This window comes from Falco cherrug, chromosome 6, assembly GCF_023634085.1.
Source record: "Falco cherrug isolate bFalChe1 chromosome 6, bFalChe1.pri, whole genome shotgun sequence".
In the NCBI taxonomy this organism is placed as follows: Eukaryota; Metazoa; Chordata; class Aves; order Falconiformes; family Falconidae; genus Falco; species Falco cherrug.
In genome coordinates this window covers 46,029,256-46,048,242 of record NC_073702.1, presented here as the reverse complement: position 1 = coordinate 46,048,242, position 18,987 = coordinate 46,029,256, and the positions used below count along the sequence as shown (strand labels likewise).

Genomic DNA, 18,987 nt, shown 5'->3' with positions numbered 1-18,987 from the left:
AGGTGAGATCCAATGTAGTCTGTGGAGATGCAGGAATGTTAACATCATCAGTCTTTTGATCTTCTTTGGAACAGCAAGTTTGACAGTTAACAGTTATTGGTTTATAAATTGCTTTGAAGATTATTTTAATTGCATCTCCATCTGGTTTACTGATGTGGACACATGCAGATATCAATTATTATTTAATCTGGTTTTTTCTCCTTTTGTTCTGCCTCCCTAGGTCTTTAAAAATTGTGTTAGTTCCTGGTCTCAATTAGTCTCTCTTGCAAAATCCAAAGCTGTCCTCGCCAAATCTATGTTTGCCTTTGTTTTCTCTTACTTCTGTTGCAGGCAATAATCTTTGCAAAGAAACAATAAAGAAGAAAAAAAAAAAGAAAACAACCAACAAACCAATTCCATAACTGTGGCTTGAGCTCAAGACAATAAAACATGGCAAGAATCTTTTTTTTCATGATGCTTCTGGTTCAAAAAGTTAAAAACAGCAGCATCAGAAGCACTGAACTTGTTCTTTATCAGGAAAAAATCACAACAAAATATCTTTATTGCATCAAAATCTAGAGAGAAATTGAGGAACTAAGGCCACATGTTCTTTGCAGAGGAAGCAGAGCGGGGAAGAACATCTCCATTTTCTGGTTTGCTTCCAATGTGGTGGTGGATGTTTCATTCATAAAAGTTATTGTATAATAGACTAATGCAAAACAGACAGCACCACATTGTTGATTTTTTGCAAATTCAACTTTCTAAGCATTGATCTTGACCTGGTAACATGCTACAACTTTGTCTTAGCTGTATTGGATGGCTGGTTTAGCTTTCCAGGTACTGTCATTTTTCAAACTCTTAGTATGTGGATGTATTATAGGCTAACAGTGTGCTCATTCACAAAATTGATACAAATATCCTGGTAGACTTGATGGTCTAAGGATATAAAAGTATCAAGGACTGCAAGGTCTTGAAAGACTGGAGACTAGGTGATATATTAGAGAAAGAGAGATCAGAGAATCCTTGGAGGACCTCTGATCTATTTACAGAGAACTTAATCTGGGGTTTGGGGTATGTTTGGGGTTTTTTTGTGTTAAAGGGACTTTGAACTCAAAAGCTTAGCTACTTTTTCCAGCTAGAATTGTTGGTGAAAGATACTGCTACTTTATAGATGACGCCCGACTTTGCTAATTTGCGTTAGTTGCACTACTGTAATACCCAGCTGATCAATGCAATACAATTAGTCATATCTCTGTCTTTAACGACTTCTATGCAAAAGAAAATAATGTATGGAACTACTTTTTGCTTCTCAAGCTTCAAACCATCTTGCATCAGATCTACAGACAGTAATTCCTCTTCCAAGTGTTTCAGTTGATCCTGGAAAGTCTCAGAACATTTTTCAGCTTTCCTGCTTCTCTCCAGAGCTTCTTGGTGCAATCTGGTCTGATTTTCCAAAGCTTCAGTCAATTTAGCTATTTGGGTTTCAAGCTGAGATACCATCTAGGAAGCAAGCAAACCAACAAAACATATGGGGTTAGGCAGGTGTAGAAACGTTAGAAAGATATGAAAGATGCATCCTCAAATTATTAAAAAGAGGGTAAAATATCTACCTTTAAAGTGTATGCATTTAAAAAGACAGAAAAATCTGCTGTAACCACCAGAAGAAAATGACAGAAGTGGTGACATGTGAGACACCCAAAGTGAAGAGCAGAAACCGTATTTAAAATGAGTCAACTGACTAAAAGGGACTAATATTATTAAAAATTAATACAAACTAATTTAGACACAAACTTTCCAAAGATGTTAGCAAACCAGCAACACCTGGTCAACGAACATTCTTTAAAATAAGCCAATAAAATCACTAGTCTATCAAAGATCTGAGTGGAAAAAACAGGTAAATTATTTAGAAAATGCATGCAACATGTAGGTGAGAATGTAGATATGGATAACTAAGTCTCAGAGGAGTTCTTCCCAACTGTTAACTATTAAAGAGTGTTTAACTAAAAGATTTTGCTTAAAAAAAAATTATAATCCTGTAATCTAGCATGAGCCCAAAGCTAAAAGGATAAAATCTCATAACAAGAAACCAGACTAACAATTATGAAAACATTTCTAGCTCTACACTGTTAACTTTGCAACACCTACATATAATGTAATGGATTTTAAATTGTAAACTACTTATATAATCAAATGTTTGAAAGCATCTGATTATACTACTGTCAAATACTGAAAGACAGTTCTAGCCAAAACGTTGCTTGCTTCCCTCTTTCCCTCTCTCCTCTTCTTACTGTCATATAATTATTTGGTTACATAATTAATTATGTTGCATTTGTAACTCAGTGTTCAGACATTCATCTCAAACCAGTCTCTTCATTTTAAGCATCTGTTTGCTTCCTGTTAATAAAATGAATATAAATATATTTATAAATATAAATATATATAAATATAAGAAGTTTATATTTTATATAAATTTATATTTATATATAAATATTTATAAATATAAATATAAAATTAATAACAAGCACACAAAACTCCAATTAATTTTAATGGCACAGAAAGGTTTCCAACTTAGGCTGCAATTAACTACAAACAATAGATTGCACCCAAACCGCCTAAAAAACAATGAGAAATTGCTGCTGCTCATATAGTGGTAGAAAACACTAAACAATAATAAAAATGCAAGAAGCCACACACATTTTATGCTTTGCTGCATCCTGTATCACTCAGCAGGGGAAAAAAAAGCTTTCAGTAATGTGCCTGCAAAGATGCTCCGCTGCCCAAGAACCCAGAGCCCCTTTGTCAGACTGCAGAGCCGCTCTGGGCACAGCCCAGCCACATGTGACATTGACAGGCCTCAAATGTCCATAAACAGAAGAAGAGGAGGGATGCCACAGAAGGTGGGACCACAAAACTACCAAATTCTGTTTATCCTCCAGAACTTTCTGGAGTCACCTTCATCCTTGGCTTAGGGACAATCATCAGCTCAGGGATTTGCTAAAGCAGAGTTGCACCCTTATTACCCACCCATGCCTGTACCAGTGACTTAAAAGAGCGACATTCTCGGTCCTGCAGTTCTGATCTCCACAATTTCCTGTGCCAATGACTTGTGCAGCTTGATCAGCCAGCCTGCAAATAAACACCTCCTGCTTTTTGTTTTATTGTGGCTACCAGATAATTTCAAACTAAGACCTTTTATTTCTTGTGTTACAGAATACTCATTTCCAGTGGTAGCTCCTACCTTGGGGACAGCAGGGTTCATCTATATAATACAGATCTATATAAAACTAAATAAGCCTAAGTAAAATTTTCCTGAACTTTTATTTTTCTCTTGTGCTCTAGCTTTTACTTTTCCTTGTGCTAAGAAGGTATGTGCAAGCACCAGGTCGAGCCCCACAGCACACCAGAACAGAAAGTGGGCTACAGCTGTGCAGTCAGTAGGGCATTTCCCTCAACAGCCCAAAAGTCACAGAGACAGGCATAGGGATGACTTAGGATGAGTGCAAAAAAGCAGCGTGTACGATGAAGTCAGAAGGTCCTTCACATCCTAGTGGCAATTTTTTTTTCCTCTTTCCAACATAACAACTTAATTTTCTCATCTTCTTAGTATTATCTTGACAATCAGCTGTACTGTTCTGGTTTGGTAAGATGTTATCTTAAAGTTCCACTGTTTTATACGTACCCATATATGCACACACATGTGCAGCTAGTACAAATGTTCTTCCCTAGCAGCTGAAAAGCATTAGAGCTGCCACATCTCTTATCATGGTACTTACAACTTGTATTTTGCCTTATGCATAACACACACCATTCCAAGCTGAAAAGTTCATGTCTGCTGAGCCTTTCCTTGCATGGAAGCCTCTAGACACTCTCATGCCCCTTCACAGTGTTTTTTGAAGGTGCTTTCTTCAAACAAAATTATCATAGCTATGTGTGCTACTCAGAATGCAGCAGTCATGGATTTATAGAGTGGCATAATTATGGTTTTCATTTTTTTCTCAACTTTTTTCCTGATTTCTCACATTCTAGTTGTTTGAGGTTTTCTTGGTCAGCCCTAAGTCAGTACATATATTATTCTGCTTTTATCAATGTTTAATTTAATTTCCCAAATTATTTTCCACATAAATGTTTTGTTCGGAAGGATAAAATCGATAAATCCCTAAAACTAAAAATGTGTTTATGACATTGCCATAAATCATTAAGAAACAAGAACAGGAGATCTTAACAGGAGCTGGAGTAGAGTCTAATAAATTTTGGCACTTAAGATATTGGTATATCAATATGCAATGACAAAACCTGGTAAGATTAATATCATCTACAATCAGATCAGCTGTAGGTAGTCAACAGAAACTTGACTTTATGAATTTAATTTGCTGCTACAGTTCTGCAACAAAACTTGTGAAACAGAAAAGACCTGAACCCAGAGACCTCATAACCAGAGCTGAGCACTGTATGAACTGCAACACTGGCTTGCCTTGGACTCCAGGTGTCCCTGAACCCCTCTGGTACGTTACAAGTAATAAATGACAGTATCACCCAAGAGCTGTCCAAACATATGCAGACGATACGCATCTTACTATAACTGCTGAAACGATCATTAGGACACTGATTCAAAGCAGTTTCTTAATCCTGCAATAGAATACCTATCACTGGACATTGTCAGAGTATAAGCTGATATTTTTTAAAATTAAATTAAAATTTTTTGCTGATGTTAATGCTAAGGGTTGGTATATAGATTATGACTCACTCAGATGCCCTTCAGATACCAAAATCTCCATCATTAGGAGACATAATCTTCAAAGCATTTCAGATTTCACAGAAAATATAGCAGTTGCAGTGAATGATTTTCTCACAAGTCTTTTAAAATCTAAACTTTTCACAACTCTGTTTGACAGGTGCATGTGCAGAGGTAAACCAGATATAGCTGATCAGGCTCGAATGTAAAGATGAACATTTTGCCAGTTCCTCTAGTGTATACACAAAACTCCCAGAGGGGCTGCAGTGATGATTTAAAAATGAACCACGAAAACCTGTTTAGAGAAGGCATCAAAACACTCAAACAGGGAGGGTTCTTTTTCTCCCAGATTCTTGCATTGTCTTTTCCTGATCCCACTAATGAAGTTTGCAAAGGCAAGTTGCTTGCAGCTATGTCCTGACAAAAATGAAACAATCTTTCTTCAGGGAAAGGAAAGACCTAATTGTAATCCTCTTGTTATACATTATCACATTCATTAGCACATTTTTAGTTTCCATCAGCAAGGTACTGGCTGGCTGCTGGATTCATATCCCCAGCTGTCGGCATTGCTGCTGGGTTGCAGCCACAAAGAGGCTGTTTTGAAACAAGCTCGCTCGGGCACCAGCAACACCACAGGCTAATTTAGCCTGCCAAGAAGTTTAATGACTCACTTTTGCGGGTCTTTTACTTAAGGCCAGACAGTTTACTAAAAAGTCTATAAGAAATAGTACCTGAATAAACAACTTTTTTCTTGATTGACTGATAGTAAAGCATACATAGCCTAACACTGATGTTATATCCAAATCCTGGAAAGAAATTCACCCAGAGATGCAATAGGAATCTGATTGACACATATATATCAACATTTATATTCCTTAGAAATAGAAGCTTAGAAAATTTTTTTTAATTCTGATTTACAGAAAGAAAAACAGTTCACTATAAAACAACTTTTTGATGACAAAGTCCATGTCCTGTTAGAAACAGATTCACAGGTGTATAATATTGGCATTTTTTGCTTTGTTATTCCAAAGCCTCTAATCTTCATGCAGAAATTCTGAGAATAGATGTGCCAGCACTGCTTTAGTAATTATAGTTCCCTTTGGAGCCATGCAAATAATTTTTTTCCAAACGAATCATAGCAGTAAAACATTAAAGCTTCACCACTTAACATATTTAGCAAATAAAATGATCCACAAAATCATCATTCATCATTCAACTACAATGACCAAATTCACCAAGCAATATTAAATTTAAAGCTAATATTTATGGTTCAGGAAACAGAGCTCCAATTACGTTTTTGTTTTTAGAAAAGACTGACATCTGGGTGGGGAGTATTGCTAGAAGTATAGAAGGCAATTGCTGCATTTGCTAGCAGAAGCAGAATGCTATTCTAGATATACCTGTCATAGCTCCTTTACTATACAAAAATAAACAAACAAAAGCTGGCAACTGTAAGAGCAGCATCTTAATTCCAAAGCAAAGGTTTAGGCAGCAGCAGACTGGAGCTGATACATGCTCTGTCTTAGTAATAAAGGCTTCCTTTTAGCACATATATTTAATTTTCATAAAAATAATTCTGAAAACCAAATCTGTCTCCATCCTCAGACACACGCCCCTCAAAAAAGGGAGTTGTTTTCCATTGCAAAAGTCAACAGGAAAAGTCAACAAGTCTTTCTGAGGGGGAGAGAGAGGTTAGAGCATAGCACCCACATAAATGAATTTTAACACTGTTATGGAAAAATATCTGTTTTTCTGGGCATCAGTTTCTTCACCTCTAAAATAAGAATAAGCACAGCTTTTAGAAGAAGAAGAATTGATTATTGTATATTTTACAGTAGTTCTCTAACAGAACATGACTTCTCAAATCAATGCTGTTATTTGGAGAACCAGCCACATTCCTCTCAAGCAGCTGGAGAAGTTTGTATCTGCAAGAAAAGATTGACTTTGAATCCTCCCCAATACTACCAGTATACAGGATGATCAAGTGGGCAACCTAGCATGTAAAGATAACATTAAAGAATCAGGAACAATAAGAACTAAGCAGCATGCACTAGGAATGTACCATAGTATATCCACAGAGACTAACAGCTGCTCAGTGTAGCACACAAATGGACTTGGCTGCAACTGAATCCTACAAAAGCAGCAGGTCCCCTGAAATCATTTCCAGGAGCAAAACCTTTTCACTCAGTAGCTACCAGTCAACTTAAATGTCCCTTTCGCAGCAGTTCTCAAAATAATCGGCATCTCAACAATGTGAACTGTATGCCAAAACACCAAATAGTACAGACACATACACACATAAAATTCTCATTGGATTTCAGTTTGAAAGTGTGTTGCTTATAGAAACAAATACTCCATGACATATAGCAAAACTGTAAAGAGTTTCTACATTAAAAAGTTGCTGCCATGCTTCCATTTCAGTGAATCACTTTCAAATGCGAATAATTTTCACATAGCTTGTTTTCACTGAAATTTGGCATACTAATTCTCTGGTATAGGGGAGCTGTTTTGTAGTTTTTAACAAAATGTTTAATCAAAACACACTGGGATATTTTCAAGCGCTATTTCCAATCTTGGACAGAATAGGAAAACATTTACTAACATAAAAAACTATCACATCAACAGAAGATGCTACAATTTTAAAATGTGGCAAGGACACAGGTTTTTTGGTGGCTTAGTGAAAACAGCTTTTGATTTAGTGTGTGACCTTTAATTGTATAATAGTCCTCACTGACAAAATTAATTTATGCCCATGTAAGCAAGTGAGAAACTTCAGTGCAGTGTCAGGCTACTGACATCAGTGAGACTGTATTCTGGCTCACCTTCCTCCTGAGCTGGTCCTTCTCTACCTGTACATGCAGACATACCTCTGCAAACACTACCAGCCAGAACACCTTGAGCCAGAACATTAGAATACCCAGTTGCCTTCCTATTGCCTTCCCATTGCCTTTGTCCTGAATGATGAACAGTTATGGTTTCAACAACATTTAACTGTAAACATAAAAATATTTTTTTGTTTTCAGGTGCAGGTTTTGAGGATTGGAGGGAAAGAAGTTTCCTGGGGCAACTCATCAATTATGTCTGCCTTGAGAAACAAGTCAATCAGTCCTTGAAGTCACTATTGTAGCAGCAAATCCATACTTGCTCACATGTTCCACTAAATTATAGCAGCCACACAGCCACTTTTGATGTCCACTAAGTGGCACTGAAACCAAATTCCATTGTCTTGAGAGGCTTGTCCATATCTTTTCTTGTTAACAACATCTATTATTAATTTCATTTCTGACCTCTTCCTACTTAATAAAACATAGATGTTTTTCACCTATTATCTCAGATCAATAGACAACAAAATTAAAGGTTTCTGTAATTTCAAAACCTAAGCAGAGGGAACCGACACTCTAATGAAAAAGGATCCAAATAAGCACATGCATTGGGCAAGTGCAGTAGTTGGTGACTTACTATTTCTTTACTTTCCTCCTTGCAATTTATTTCTTGGATCCTTTCCAAAATGGCCTTCTCAGAAGGTTTAACTAACGCAGATCCACCGCTGAGCAGGGTAGCAATTTGCTCTTTAAAAGCCACTAAAGAGCTCTGAGCAGTCCTGGCCTCTTCTCTGCTGCTCTTCAAGCTTCCATCCAGCTCACTGAAAGATTTCTTCACATTGTGCAGTTCCCGCTTTGAGGTATCCAGATCTTTCTGGTTAGTAGCCAGTTTATCTTGGAGGCTTCTGATCTCCATCTCCAAACTCCGTTTCCCTATTATAGCGCTATCAAGATCCTAAAATACATGAAAGATTAAACTAGGCTTTAAAAGTTGTTATAACCCCTCCCCTCCACACACAAAGCAGGGAATAAATGAGAAGCAGGTACTGCAGATAGAGAAGGTAGGACCCATATGGCTCATATGGGCTCGACGTCAGGGCTTCATAGAACTCCCACTGAAACTGATGAAAGCCCAAAGCCTCCTGCAATTACAGTATAGACTAATCTATTGCAATAGCCTGCAAGAAGTAGTACATGGATAAAATTTGTAGGTAGACAAAACCCGATTTTTTTATTGTAAAACTATTGCTATCTTATTTTTTTCATTCAAATAATATAACTTAGAAAACAAATTATGAACAAGATATAACACAAATAAAGCCAAAGTATTTCATCTTGGAGGGAAAAGGATGGGATGGGATGGCATGGCATGGCATGGCATAGGATAGGCCAGAAAAGAAAATTTCAGTTGGAAGGGACCTACAATGATCATCTAGTCCAACTGCCTGACCAGTTCAGGGCTGATCAAAAGAATGCGAATTCTTTGAATATAGTGTTAAGAGCAGAATTAGAGGTGATCTCGGGATCAACTTACCTGAATGTGACAAAAATTCCTGAGCTTCTTTATACACAGAAATGGGGAGTGAGGGGTCAAACAAAAAAAGATTATGACATTAAGACAGAATAAAAGAAGATGCAAGTGCTCAAATACCAATTTCACCTCAAAGAAGAAATTTTAGGTCTTGTTTCAAATTGTGAGTATCTGCAAACACAGTTGAATCAAAAGATCAAGATATAAAATAAGGAACTGCAAGCCTGTTGATGCCCAAACATTAAAAAAAAAAAAAAAAGACAAGCAATTTACATAATGAAAAGCTGTAAACCTCAAAATATACAAATTCTGACCAATCCTCCTTGAAACCTCTCTCTTGAACTTACATTGCCTGGCTTTGGCAAGGTCAGCATGTGTGTTGAACACTATCCAGGAAATTTAGGGACTGTGACATGTAAAAGTGGTATCCCAAGTAGAAGCAAACCCCAAGTGATCAGTGCAGACAGATAAAACAATTTCCACCACAGAAGACTGAAAGGATGGAACAGCAACAGCTTGTGTTTTCTCTTTGGCTCCTCAGCATTCATGGCTGATGTCCCATGGCTCTGAACTATATGAATGTTTCAGTATGCAACTTGTAGGGTCAAAAAGTTACCCAACATTGACAGATCGTAAATTTTGAAAACAAGAGTAACTATGGAAATTAATGTTCAAAGAAAAAAGAATTAGACATTAGGTGGATTTAGGCAGGGTAGACTATGTCAGTGACAAGTTGTTAGATACCAGAGATGGAGCAGATCTACCACGGCTGTGCCCACCTGCAGACATAGAAAGCAGAACCAAAGGTTCTTCAGCTATCCAAGACCTGAGCAAAAGGGCTCATACAGCATAGCGCTGTACTTAAAGTTACCCACTCAGGCTGGGACACAGTCTAACCAGGCTCACCTGGTGGCACCCTACCTGCACTAGACTAGTGAAGGTGTAAGAGTACCCAGACCATTGCACAAGACACTGGCAAGGTCCCCTCATGAGTTCAATATTAGGTCAGCTGCATTCACAGAAAATGCATTCAAGCTGCAAAGTTGGGGAAAATTATTTCTGTCTTTTAAGCAGAGGGAGGGGCTCTTTTATAGGGAATGGCTAAAGGAGCTGTATTTAACACTGCAAAACAAAATGAGGGAGATAATTCACATTAAAGAGACAGACAAAAGAGGAAACAAGGCATAAGATATTTTCAGTAATAATACATATTAATACATATCCTCACTCTATTGATCTTAATAACTACAATGGGTTTTTTTAAAGCTGTGATAACTCTTACTATACTGTATACTTTCATATTTCTCAAGATTCCAACTAGAATGTCCTATACATATAAAAGGTCTGTTGGCCTGTTGTTTCATCTTATAATGATGATGATCTAATGATATTCATGATATTAATGATAATCATATAATCATATAACAATCATATAATAAAAATAATCTAACGATAATGTTGTACATTATTAGTGTACAAGTGGATACTAGTCAAATTAGTCACTATTTCAGAGGCAGTTTTAAGTGTCAGATTACATACTATAACTAATAATTCATCTATTTCAACTTTTAATATCTTTAGAACATCTGAGTGAACACTACCTACTCCAAAGTGATTCAGGTAGTTAAACTTAGTTTCCAAGAGCTTTGAATTACCTCTTCCAGTTCTCTCTTCCTAAAGAAAAAAAATACAGCAACAACAACAACAACAAAAAAAAGCAAACAAAAAAACCTCACCAGCACAACTGAAACAGATTCAGAGAAAACAACACAGGTTCACATCCCAAAAGCACTGTAGCATTTTATTATGGTTGTAAGTAAACACAAATTTAATTGCTCATTTACCTAACCATACACTGCAAAAACTAAAATCTTTATTTTGATCTAATCCAATATATTAAAAGAGGCTGTAAAAATGGGTTTTCTCTAATTATTTTGCATGTATGACATTACAAAAGTATGCCACACCCTACTAAAAAAGCAACTATTGTGGCTTTGCAGATGAGGTTATTATAATATTTGTTTTTATGTCCAACACCAGCTTTTATCTTAACTTCTAAAGGAAAAAAAAGTAGCAAAGAAAGTACAAAAACTCTCTTTTTTGTACAGAAATTTTTGGCCCTAGGAATGGCTTTGTTCCATTTTAAGTTGCTGAGCAAATGTATTTTTATTTACATGAATCTTTAAAATCTGTTGGCTTCCAATACTAAAAAGTAATCAATCACATTTTCTTAGTGATTTACATGTTGGAATCAAGCTCGGGTTCTTGCAAGTTTGGCAATGTTCAGCTTCAGAAGCTCTGCAAAGGTCTTCCCACAAAACACCTGCAGAAGAGAGGGTGGTATGAAGGCTCCCCTACCATTGAGCCCTCTGGAGAGCTCTGAAGCTTTAATTAACAATCTCTCAGGAACCAACAGCATCCATTTCTGTCTTTCACTATTCCTACAGATGGAGTAGCTCCTAAAACAATTTCCCACTGGAAGGGAAACTGAATCATCGTTTGCTGTTCAGGTTAAAATGGAGATGTTTCCCCATAGGCTGTACATAGACCACAGCCACCAAACCACACAGCCTGCATCACCCAGCAGCCCTGTGGACAAACTATGTGGACATTCTCCTCCTGAACTCCACTAATCATCTCAGCCATGGCTAAAGCAACAGGGAAGCTGCACCAAAGATGTCAGAGAAACTCATTCTCTCCTGATCTGTCTAAACTGTGGCAAAATTTTTCATGAAGAGGTTATCAACTAGACCAGCCTCTATAGCTCTTCCTGAATTAGTTATCCATCAAAATTACAACAATATGTACGTTATGCTATTAAAATATATTGTGTCGATTGTGCACACTCCATGTAATTTTAAAAAAATATCAAACAAAATTATTATTTTCACAGAAAAACTGTAAGACAGATTACTCTTATGAAATCTATTTTCATACTTAACATCAGCTTTGTACCTAACATATTCCAGGGGAAATCCCAGGCCCACCTAAATTGGTGGCAGAAGTTCCACTGACTTCTGCGGAGTCAAGATCCTACTGTGTTTACAGAACAAAAGAAAAGAAATTCAAAGACACTTTTAGTAACAGTGACATTGTCATGCTTACTTTAAAGAGACTGGGATTTTCTCAGATTTAAGAACAATTAGAACTTTAAAATATAGTAAATGCAATCAGGAATTTATGGAAACATGAAACCAAAGATTTGCTACAGGAAAAGCAAAAAAACCAGAGAAATGAAACACAAGTTTTTCACTTCCAATGAAAGAGAAATACAACATTGTAAGAAGGTGGATACAGACGTGAAAGCTCATGAGACATCCGAGGCTCTGCCCAGGGAGTTCAGACCTTTAACAGCAACAGACACACAGAGACAGTGTCCACAGCCTTACCTGGATGGTGGCAATACAGCTGTCTCATGTACAGAACTGGAGGAAATACTGATTATTTTTAGTCAAAATTCACTAAGAATGGCAGGGCTACTTACTAAAGGCCTTTCATGAGATTTTATGTGAAACGTTCATACTGTGTCATACAGTAAGCAGCATCAGCTGTTAACGTGGAGATGCAGCCTTTGAATCCAGAAGTCCCAGACTGATGGAAGCTGAAAGGATGCATGGCTAAAAGTATTTCTGTATGCCTGACCAGCTACTGGCCACTCACGCAGCTTAATCAACAATTATTTCACCTGTCGTAGCAGATTCTTACATAATTGCAGTCCTTCACCAGTATCTATCACTCTACAACCCCTGTCACAACCACAAGTCCATCTCCTCCCTTTTATTTCTTGGAGCAGCTGTGTGTTAACCAATGCCCTTGTTAATCTTTCAAAGGAAACTTTGGGCTTTTGGGCTTTCATCTACTTTTGAAAAGCAAAGTATTTAGGTTAAATTATTTAAGAGGGTAATTAGAGAAGGATGTTTGAACTTGTATATCATAATCCTTTACTGGATGTGGGGGGAAAGCATGACAAATTGTTTCAGTGACAAATGATGACAAAAAGGCTGAGGTATTTAATGCCTTTCTTTGCCTCAGTCCAGTTGTTCTCCAGGTACCCAGCCCCCCGAGCTGGAAGACAGTGACAGGGAGCAGAATGAAGCCCCCATAATCCAAGGGGAAATGGTCAGTGACCTGCTACAGCACCGAGACACACACAAGTCTATGAGGTGTGATGGGATCCACCCAAGGGTACTGAGAGCTGGCAGAAGTGCTCACCAAGCCACTTCCAATCACTTATCTGCAGTCCTGGCTAACTGGGGAGGTCCCAGTGGACTGGAAGTTAGCAAATGTGATGCCCAGAGACAGGCAAAGGAGCTGGGGAAGGGTCTGGAGCACAAGTCTGATGGGGAGCAGCTGAGGGAACTGGAGTTGTTTAGCCTGGAGAAAAGGAGGCTCAGGGGGGACCTTGTCACTCTCTACAGCCGCCTGACAGGAGGTTGTAGCAAAGTAGGTGTCTGTTTCTTCTCCCCCAATTAACAAGCGATGGGACAAGGAGAAATGGCCTCAAGTTGCACCAGGGGAAGTTTACATTGTATATTAGGAAAAATGTCTTCAGTGGAAGAGCTGTCAAGCATTGGAACAGGCTGCCCAGGGAAGTGGCTGAGTCACCATCCCTGGAGGCATTTAAAAGACCTGCAGATGTGGCACTTAGGGACATGGTTTAGCAGTGGACTTGGCAATGCTAGGTTTGCAGTTGGACTCAATGGTCTCAAAGGTCTTCTCCAACCTAAACAATCCCATGGTTCTATTTACTACTGACTTGTAGTAAATTATGTTATTAATAAAATCTAAGTAGTATGTAATCAGTATAAATTCATTATACAATCATTTGATTGTATGAAAATATAGTTAATTAAAATATGTAATTATTATTTAAGGAAACTGATTAAACTCTATAAACATGCCTACATTTTTAATATACCCAAATACTTTGATTGTAGGAGACACAACCAAATGGGTTTAGGTTTTTCTTGTCCCAATAGATGAAGTAATGAGTTTCTCAGAACACAGGGGGGTTTTGCTTGTCGTTGTTTATAAGATATCATTAAGAAAATACACATTAGGGAGAGATTTCAGCAGACATCACAAATATTTCCAGGTTGAATCATCAGAGAAGATGAGAGATAAGAGCAAGTTAGTTTACAGTCCTTGTGGTTTAGCAGTGGTAACCGGAGATGTAGCTGGTGTAAGAATTCATCTGGAAGAAGAATACAGGCATCATATTCTGTACCTCTAAATAAGTGTCATATAGGGATGTATTAAATACAAGAAAGAAACTTGGTTAGAGCAAGTAAGACATTTTACAAGGACCTACAGACATTCTCATAGAATGTTATAATTCTGTAAATTATAATTATCATAACTAATAACCACCATCTGGACATAAAAAAAGATCAGATCTTCTGATCCTCAGTCTAGAAATCTGGGCCACATTTAAAAGTTATTTTCCATCAAATGTGGAGTTGATATCCAGCACTGCCAGAATAAAGGTACACACAATATTTACAGAATTGCAGAAGCAAGCTCTTGGAATATTCAGTCAGAAATATGAGAAGTTCAGAACTCTAAAAGCAAACTAATACATTACAACAAAAACAGCTTAGTGGCTTACTTTTGTTACTTACATTAGTTTCTGTTTGCTGTTTGCTGCTGTGATGCAGCGAGGCTGCAGATACCGTTCGCTTGCTAATGTTCCTCAAATGAAAACCAGCTACCTGCACCAAATACTCAAGTATCAAATATACTAAAGAACATTCTGAATTATTGTCACGTATTAACCTTAAAACATAACCAACTGGCTTTCATTTTCTTCATCAAGAATTTCAGATTCTACAATCTGTTTAATTGATCATTAGATTGCTCCCTCCTCCTGAGACATACAGAAAGGCACCTGGTCAAGAGAGGGAGTTCACAGAAATCCCAAGTAGCAGGACTGAAGAACTACCTGGCAAGAAAAACTGGCAATGATTCAGAGGTGGCAGGGAACAGAGTGGTGGCTGAGACTTGCTGGAGAAGACGGGCAGAACAGTGTGACAGCCTCTATACACTTAGGAAGAATTTTGATAGAAAATTGTGTGTGTCTCCTGGCACAGGAACAGTATGGATTTACGCTTTTCACCATCACAGGGGAACATGTTGCAAACGTACAGCTCTGTTCATGTGCTTAAACTGTGCAGCAAAGAATCTGACAAAGTCAAACCAGCTTTATACCATGAATGCCCTTCTTGGAACCTAGTAAGACACCCATCAGGGGAACAGGGGATGCCTGTTTTTAGATATATGGATTTAAAGCATTTTTTTGGTTTTTACTTATTTTTTCATTACTGAATTTCTTAATAGGCTTTTGGAAACACAAAACCTTCTCAACAGATTTACTCAGTATCTGCAAATTTAAGCAGATAAACTGGAACAGCGCTGGAGGAATCTGCAGAATCTAGATATAAGCATCTAAATATAAGCCCCGATGGCATACACTTCATTTGAGAGGCAATACTAATAATCTGTAAAATGGGTTAAATAAATTATATATTTGGCATATCCACAATAACGATAGGAAAATATTTTTCATAAACTAGCTCAACTTTGGAAAATTTTTGGCAGTCAGAGCAAACTTGCTAAACAAGTCACAAATGAAGCCCTCATCTTGGTTTAAAACATCTCCTGATTCTGGCTTAGTTAGTGAGCAAGCTACACTCTGCTCACATACCCGAGTTTGAAGTGAAGTATGAGAACACAATGTTCTCAAAAAGGACCTGTTGAAGTTTTTGGTGCAGGTTCTCTCAGGCCCATTTGAGTCTCAGAAAATTTTACACAGCTTGGTAAGAAGTATTTTCAACAGTTAGTAAAATTTATGACCCTTGTGGTTCTTCACATTTATTTTCTCTACAAGAAATTCTTTCTTCTCCAGAGCACACTGTCAGCTATTTCTCATTTCCTAAGCGTTTTGCCTACAACCAAACCAGAACACTATATCCTTTAAGGTGTATGGTGGTGGTATTCTGTTCAGGAAAAAAAGTAATGCGGGGTGGGGGGGTGGGGGGGGTGTGTAATAATACATTTGAAAACTTACTTGCACAAGGTTGCCTTTATGTCAAAAACGTCTACAAACTCAGTTACACACAACTCAGCTGCAATGTGGCAGTCTGTTTCTTCTCCTAATTTCTTTTCTGGCCATCAGCTTTAACCACACTGCTCTAGTACTTGCAGGGAATTTTCATTATGGTTTTAGTAAACTGCTCCCTTTCCACAGTTATCACTCAAAGTACAAAGCAATAAGGAAAACTGCTACAGAAGCTCACTTTGTTCACCTGTCCTTTGTGTACAAAACCTCTTAATGGTGAGTTATTCTGGAGCCAGTAAATCCTTAAATTACATCCTTTTCCTTTCGAAATCATACCTAGATGAGTTTGGTGAATACTTGACTTGCAGCTTAAATTACATTTCTCATTTCCCCACCATTCCTGCTGCACAGGTTTCCTCTATGGGTTCCCCACAGCAAAGCAGTGCTTTCCTGCAAGAGCAATCCTGCTGGCTACAACTTCTTGGATATGAGCCAACTGAGTATTTACAGTTATGAAACACAAGTTTATAACTCAGTGAAAAGATAATCTAGGGCACCTGGAAGCCAAGACACTTCAAGTTCCTTAAGAGAAAGAATAAAATAGCGTCTTATCAATTCCTTTCAATTTCTCATTAGACTTTTTACAGAAACTGAGTAGAAGAATCCTCAGAAAACTTGTATTATCACATAAATAATATTTAAAAGAACATTTTTTCACGGTTCCATGCTCGTGCCTCAGATATACTCATTAACTGTATAAAAGTCTGTTTCTTTACATGTTTGTGCAAGCACAGAAAAGGCTACAATACAAAGGAAGCAAAAATACAAGTTTGCAAGCATCACCAGAAGGCATCAAACCTAAATCCAGATCTATTTTACACAATGTTATCGTTTAATCTCCATATATTGTGAAGCTTTCAAAAAGTTGAAAATAACCTGAGAAAAATGTCCTTTTTAGGAAAGACCCTAGTCACCAGTTTTTCAGAAGCATTTTTTCTCATAAAATTCCTATTGGAAATTAATTTGAAATTTTGAGAAAACATCTGAAAAACAGACAAACATACATGTCATGCAATTATGTACCTTACTGAGTTTTTCCATGTCTTGATAGTATCCTGCTGCCTTCTTTTGCTCCTTAGTCACCTCTGAAACAAGCCTCATGATAGTTTCTCTATTAGCTCTTGATTCCATCTCATGGGTATTGATAGCTTCTTGAAGAGCAGCAACCTGATCTTTTAGTGTCAGATTTTCTTTACAGATTTCAGAGACCTAGAGAAACAATTAAAATACTAGTAACTTTTTTAAAGCACTTCACAACGATATATATTCATCCCAGTATAACTGCTCCTAATCATCCAAATAAAGACATGGTGTTTCTGGTGACCCCTAGGTCAAATTTATAATTGGATTCTACTACTCCTTTCTAAAAAGAGTAGAAAGAAAACTAAAAAGAGAACCATATTCCCACCAGACGCCCACACCTTAGTGTAATGTGGTTCAGATTTACTCCCACACAATCTCTATGATCTATTAAACAGGTGGAGAGCTACTGTCACTGCATGTCTGTGCCCGACCTGAAGCAGGTCAGAAAATGAAAACAGATCATGTAGCTAACTTCATGTGAAAAGCAGACCATTTCAGTCTGGCTTTTTAAAATATGTGCCTCTCATTTGGAATGAGAAAATAAAAGCTGCATTTTATGCTTGAAATTTTTTAGACATGGGAGATTTGAGTTAGCAACAACTATTTCATAAGCATGCTCAAGAGCAGGGCCAAATACCTGGTGGGCTGCTGTTCTGAGCAACTAAAACCTTGCAAAAAGGAGTTGTTTCCAGGAGGATTCTAGGACTGGTTTCATACATTATGCTATTTCCAAGAAGTGGAATACATGAATGTGGTCACTTCAAAGAGTGCATAACGTAACAATTGTATCCTGACTCCTACCGGTAAGACATTTGTTAAAACTAAGCCAGATCAATTCTGTTTTATGGGGATGTGGGGGAATGTGGGAAATGAAGCGAAATAGACGTGCCTTGACCCCAAACAGAAAAATTAGCTGCTAAGTTTCCCTAATGCACACACTTTTCAGCACATATTAGATTTTCCAACTGGATTTATTACCACATTGCTAAAAAAATACATCAACATATACTTCTCCCTTAAAATCCAGTTATTTCCTCAACTTAAAGCATGTAAGAGTTACAGTTTAACACAAACATCTTTGCTCCTAATGAGAACTAGCCAAGTTTTGTTAGAGTATCTGTTACAATTTCAGTATGCTTGTACTATTACGAGGGCAAGTATTTTAAGAAATCAATGTGATACATAACTAGATAATCTTCATTTTTTAAGTTTTCCTTATAGCTGGAACTCTTATAATAATATTAATATAATGAAACAGAATTTCCCAACATCACTTGGGAGCATATTAGGTAAGAAATAACAGGACAGCAAAGACTAGACAGAACACGAGAATACATAAAATTAGGATAAAATCTCCTTCAGCAGCATCAGTAAAGGTTAAGAGTATAAAAATTATTTTTCTTTTCTAAATGGAAGCTTAGTTTTTGAAATTTCAGAAGTATTCTGAAGAGAAATAATAGAGTTTTGTGACTAAGTCTCAAAAAACCCACACAGTTATTTACAGCATTTGTTACAGAGCATAGTTAAGGTAGTTTTAGGGTGTGCCATTTCAGATGTTTCTATTTAATGGTATGTCAGCTCAAGATAAGCGTTAAGATCTAGTTTACATGTCACCTAGTGACTCCCAGTGTTAAGGTTTTCAGGAAAGCTTTCAAACAAGAATCTAATCAGGGTTGTACTTGGAAAATACAGGCTGATAAAATATTTATGCAAGTAAGAGCAG

The 18,987-nt window shown here is 37.3% G+C and overlaps 1 protein-coding gene across 4 annotated transcripts in view; it reads right to left on the bottom strand.

Annotated features, from left to right (window-relative positions):
* Positions 1-18,987, bottom strand: part of CCDC170 (coiled-coil domain containing 170) — a 47,103-nt gene that overhangs the window by 12,386 nt on the left and 15,730 nt on the right. For all 4 annotated transcript variants that reach the window (XR_008733018.1, XR_008733017.1, XM_055714986.1 and 1 more), the window contains exons 6-8: positions 17,205-17,390; positions 8,171-8,488; positions 1,279-1,479 (exon numbers count right to left, since the gene is read on the bottom strand). Coding sequence is in view for 2 of the 4 variants with exons in the window: in XM_055714986.1 (XP_055570961.1) it covers positions 1,279-1,479; positions 8,171-8,488; positions 17,205-17,390 (705 nt within the window). In the remaining 2 variants the exon portion in view is untranslated. The remainder of the gene's footprint in view (positions 1-1,278; positions 1,480-8,170; positions 8,489-17,204; positions 17,391-18,987) is intronic.